The sequence below is a fragment of the Populus nigra genome, chromosome 7, assembly GCF_951802175.1.
Source record: "Populus nigra chromosome 7, ddPopNigr1.1, whole genome shotgun sequence".
NCBI classification, from domain to species: Eukaryota; Viridiplantae; Streptophyta; class Magnoliopsida; order Malpighiales; family Salicaceae; genus Populus; species Populus nigra.
In genome coordinates, this window is record NC_084858.1 from 5,134,016 (window position 1) to 5,139,396 (window position 5,381).

At 34.8% G+C, this 5,381-nt stretch overlaps 1 protein-coding gene across 1 annotated transcript; it reads left to right on the forward strand.

Moving 5' to 3' along the window:
- The first annotated feature begins 1,361 nt into the window (after window positions 1–1,361).
- On the forward strand, window positions 1,362–4,559 carry LOC133699111 (F-box/FBD/LRR-repeat protein At5g56420-like). Its single transcript, XM_062122257.1, has 4 exons — window positions 1,362–1,633; window positions 2,195–3,097; window positions 3,186–3,320; window positions 3,993–4,559. Exons 1-4 carry the CDS (start codon window positions 1,580–1,582, stop codon window positions 4,305–4,307), a joined length of 1,407 nt encoding a protein of 468 aa, XP_061978241.1. The 5' UTR covers window positions 1,362–1,579; the 3' UTR covers window positions 4,308–4,559.
- The last annotated feature ends 822 nt before the right edge of the window (window positions 4,560–5,381 follow it).

Sequence of the window (5,381 nt, forward strand, 5' to 3'; positions counted from 1 at the left end):
CTTAATGCAATATAGGTAAGGGAGTAACTGCTTTATACCCTATGCATAAAGTGAGTTCTAACATGAGCAAAAGTTTAAGTGAGCATTAGTAGACATAAATCACACTCGTCGCTTGAATTTTCCTATCTAATCCTAAAAGGGTACGAGCTTGGGTCCAAAGCTTTAGTTGGTTTTTTATATGAAGTGTGTGAAAACTAAAAAATAATATGCATTCACATTCAATCCAATAGACTTAAAATAAATGATAAAACAAAATGAAATAAATAAATGATCAAAGGTGGTAAAATAGAAAACACTTGCATATAGGTTTAACCTTAATCCCTAGTAGAGTTGCCATATTATCACTACCCAATATTAATATGATCTCTAAAATTAAAAGGGAAATTGTGAAAAAAAATGTAATTGCCACTTAAATTTTCTAAGGTAAAAGTTTAGGGAAAAAACCTAACACTAGTCACCAAAAATTAGACAAGGAGGTTTGTTATAACAAGGTTTTAGAATTAACTTTAGATTTTATAGGGACCTCTTTTTTCGCTTTAGATGGTTCGACCTTAGTACCGATAAAGGCTTGGTTTAGGCAATCCTTTTTTTTTTTTTCTTAAATTCAACCTCTTTGATGATGAAGATCATGAATTAAATATTTACTGTGTATTGCTCCTCCCTTTTAAGTTATCTCCCAAACTTCATAGCTATTATATATACCATTTTCTCTTACTCTATATGATGTTGTAGCTCTATAATATTAGTTATATCTTGGTTCAGCCTATCAAAAAATCCTTGTCATGGTTGTCTTCCTATCCTCCACTGTAATAACACAAATCATAGTAATTTTTATTTTATTGAGGTAATTCTCCACATTTTTAAGCCCTTGATTCGAGCTCTTTAATTTCTAAGACTAAAAGAGATAATTTTTTTGTTTTTTTGTTATGGTTCCCATCTCTTCTAAGTGTCAATAGGTCTTTTTTAGTTTCTTTATCTATTCAAAATGTGATCATCCCACCATATTATAGTATAATAATTAAATTTAATTACGTACTGCGAGTTTTATCTTATTTTTCTTTTGAGTATCTATGTCAATTAAAAAGTCATTTAATTTTTTTGTTTCACTCTAAATATAAATATGTTTCGGGGTTGTTTTTATCTTGGTGCGCTAGAATTTTAATCTGAGTACTTGTATAATTATAATGGTTAGGATTGATTGTAACAGAATTTTTTTTAATTATAATGTAATTGTAATTGTAATTGTAATTGTAATTGTACTTGCATGCAATAACGCAATCGCAAGGTAGTGAGATTGTAATTGTAACTGTAACCGTAATATTGGCAAAATCATTGCCTTTGGGTACGACCCAGAAACACTTAGGGCCCGAGAAAACAGCACTAAGTCGGCACCCTTCCTATTTCTCAACTCCGTATCTGCATCTGACAACTCGATCTATATTTAAATTCTAAGCAACTCCTGTATCTCTCCTAAGACACCCAGCAGGCGAAAAAACTAGAGGACTGGAGGGAGCTGCCGGGGCTCTGTAATAGTAGATATCTGAGATAACTTATCATCGCCATCCAACAAAAAATTACAATGCTGAGGGTGTCATCCATGTATAGCATGAAGAAATCACGTTTCTGTCGTAAGGTAAGTCAAATCTGCTACCTCGCATAGTCTCTATTTCTTCTCAATCTCCTGGCAGGAAGATTTTTTAAGATCCAAAGTCTGTTTTTTTTAATTTCTTTCTGGATTTGTTCCTTTTACTCCGTTCAATAATTTGAGAGCCTGTTAAATTTCTTTGCAAAGAACCACCGAACCGTTTGTGATACACACACATTGTGTGTGGATATGGATGAATTTATATAAAGCCTCGATTTTTATTTAATTTAACTGAAACGGGTTGGCTGGTAAATTAGCAATTTTTAAAGTTAAGATTCATGGAATAAAGGGGAAAGGCCGTGTCTATGTATTAACAATGCTGTCAATATTTTTTTTTGGCTGGTTATCGCTCGAAGGATTCTCTCTCGGCCTCTATTTATCTTCTATCTTCTAGCAAAAATATATATATTTTGGATAGAAGACTGTTTTTTCCTTTGTTCTGTCTAGCCGAACAACTTGAAACACTGTTGAGTTTGACGAAAAGGTGAACTTGGTATTATGGAATCTGCTAATTGTCCTTTTCAATTGTTTGTTTGTTTTGATAATTAGTCGTCGAGCTCTAAGAAGAGGGATGTGATCTCTGCTTTGCCGGATGAAATTATTATCCATATTCTCTCCTTCTTGACCCCTAAAGACGCAGCGATAACCAGTTTACTCTCACGGAGATGGAGGAATCTATGGACATTTATACCTAATCTTAACTTTAATGTTAATCACATGGCCCATCCTGATCCGTGGATGAGAAGAAGAGATTTCGTAAGAATGGTGAGTAATGTATTGTCTTTACACAGTGGCCAAAATATAAACAAGTTTTGGATTTGTTATGAGCTGGACTGCAGGTCTGGTCGCTATATCGATAAATGGATTTCTTTCGCAATAGAAAGAAAGGTTGAAAACCTTATTCTGGACTTGACAGAAGAACAGGAAATTGACGTGGATACCGAGATGTACACATTCCCGTGTTTCTTCTTTTCTGATGAGAAAGCCTTGTCCTCTATCAAATACTTGCGTATAGCAGGATGTATATTACATCTTCCTCCCTATTTCAGCAGTTTGAAGTCTCTGGTAGAGCTTTCTTTAACGTATGTAATGGTCACTGAAAATGAGCTTAACAAGTTATTATCTAGCTGCTTACTTCTTGAAAGATTCTCTGTTGGCAATGTCCCCAAGTTGGTTAATTTAAAAGTTTCTGGCCCATCCCTTCGGCTGAGGTACTTGGAAGTATCTCATTGCCGTTCTTTGGATAACATTGAGATATGGGCAGCAAACCTTGTCTCCTTTATATATAGGGGCAGAAAGGTTAACTTTTCACTCAATTGTGTACCTCAACTTGAAGATGCAATCATTGACATTTACGATTCAACTTTCGATTACGTTGCTAATATCTGCGACCATCTTGCGTTCAATGCCCCTCAGCTAAAAAGTCTTGGGCTCAGGATTGTCCCTTTAGAGGTATATGAAAGTTGATTGTTGGCCTTTTTTCCCCCCTTTGTTATGTGTTTAATCTACTTATTATAACGTATTCCTTTCCATTCTACAGGTCAACACAAGTTTAACTGTCTTCCCCAGACTGGTTAATCTTAAGGTATTGACCCTTTTAGTTCATGAATACTATGATACCGCCTTGTGGTATCTTCTGAGAGCATCACCTTTCTTGCAAGTGCTCCAGGTGAAAGTAAGTTCTAGATTCTGCTCGAAGTTGTTTGAGTTCTGGAATTTATTGCCCTAGTATCTTATTCTCATAGGCTACATATATCAGGAACTTTATAGCTTCTGCATATGCAAAATGCATAATGGCTTCTTGGTTGAGTTGCTTAATTGGATGTCTAAACAAAACGAACATGCGACCATGTCTGGGGCATGTCATGCCCAATAGAAATGTTTCGGTACTTTCAACTGTGACATTGGCAATGGTGTTTCATATGTTTGGTCTTTGGAGGATCAAAGCAGCATTTTGGATTATTAGTTGTCATATAGTTAAATTCTTGCTGCAAGTCTTAATTGGTCTTTAAAAACGTACCAGTTGTTTTTGACATTCCTCTACTACCGGTTCCTCTACTGTGCAGTCTATAAACATTGGAGACCTTAACCTATGAGACTGGTAAAAACAGATGGGTTGTGATGATGGCAGGGCATTCAACACGTCTATAATCAATTTTTTTTTTGAGTTCTTTTTATATAAGGAAAAGGAAAAAAAATGAAAATCTGAAAATACCCTAACCAGTGCACATTGATTGTGTCACCTTTAATAACTAAGCATCCAAAGAGTGCGTGTTGCGTACTTGCACTGTCTCAAACATACCCTTGCTATCAGCTGTTTATTGAATGTTCCTCCTTGTTCTTGCAGTTTTTATGGCGACTCAAATCTCCATTTAGGACTGGAGGATGCAAAAATATATTTTCTGGATATGGAACTGCATTTACCCATGAATTTCTGAAGGAGGTTCATATGCTTGGTTTCCGAAGCCGCTTAGACGATATTGAGTTTGCAAGATATCTGCTTAAAAATGCCACTGCGCTTAATATACTTGTAATCGATCCATTCATCCGGTATCTCGATGGTTGGGTTGAGAAAGAAAATAAAGCAACGCGGAAAGCAAGAGATGAGGCAAGGCGGCTCCTAAAAGAGGCTCCTGCAAATGTCCATCTATTAATCCTCTGATCTCCAAGGACGAGTCCAGACTTCGGTGCCTGGGAGGGTGGACTTTGGCCCACATTCAGATTCTTCCGTGCTGATCTCCCCGGGTTCTAGAGTGTTTCTATTGTCTTGCTATATGCTAAGTCCACTGTTTATATGTGGCATAGTTTTCATAAAACTAGTTGTTGACGCTGACATTAGCGGGAAACATGACCGTACGTATGCACTCAGCTTGTTTATTAATATTTTATTGCTGGCTCTTCTTCGTAGTTTGTCGATTCTTCTGTTAACAGACGTGTGATTTATGGGACTGTGGACAGGGCACGGTGCGAGAAAGATGGGTTTGATATTTGTTGTCTTTGTTTCTGTTCGTTGCTAGTTCTTTTTCCCCCCTTGATTCTTTAATTATCAAACAATTTGGTTTTATTTGAATCAAATGACAAAAAAAAGTCAATAATAGAAAACGACAAATAATTTTAAGAAAAGTGACAATGATAATAATAGTCAGGAAGACAAAAAAAAAAACCTTGATGAGTGAAAAATTATATTATTTAATTTTTAATCAATTAAATATAAAAAGATAAAATAAAAAAAACTAGGGATTAAGAGATTAGTCATTTTAGGTTATCTTGCCAAATTTGCATTGAAAAATAAAATAAGCTAGAAAAAAAATATCAACCTCAATTAACTCAATTAACTTTTCAAACTCATAATCAGGGTTTTTAAATATAAAAAAAAACTTACATGAAAAAACTGCAAAGCTCAATTTCAAAGTAATGAAATGCTAGAGAACGAAATCAGATAAGCAAAATAAACCACACAAAAAGGTTCAGAATAAAAAAAGCAATAAAAAATAAAGATTACAATTGAAATTAAAAATAAATTATAGGACAACAATAATTTTTTGATTTGAGAGTTAAATTGAAAAGAATAATAACATTAACAAAATGATTAAAAAAATCTAAAGAACTAGGACCAAGTTGTAAAATCTAATACATTACACCATTAAACAGTTTTACCGACGGACTAATTCCGTCGGTGACAGGAATGAACTCCATCGGTGAAAAAATTACAGACGGCATCACCGACGGAACACGT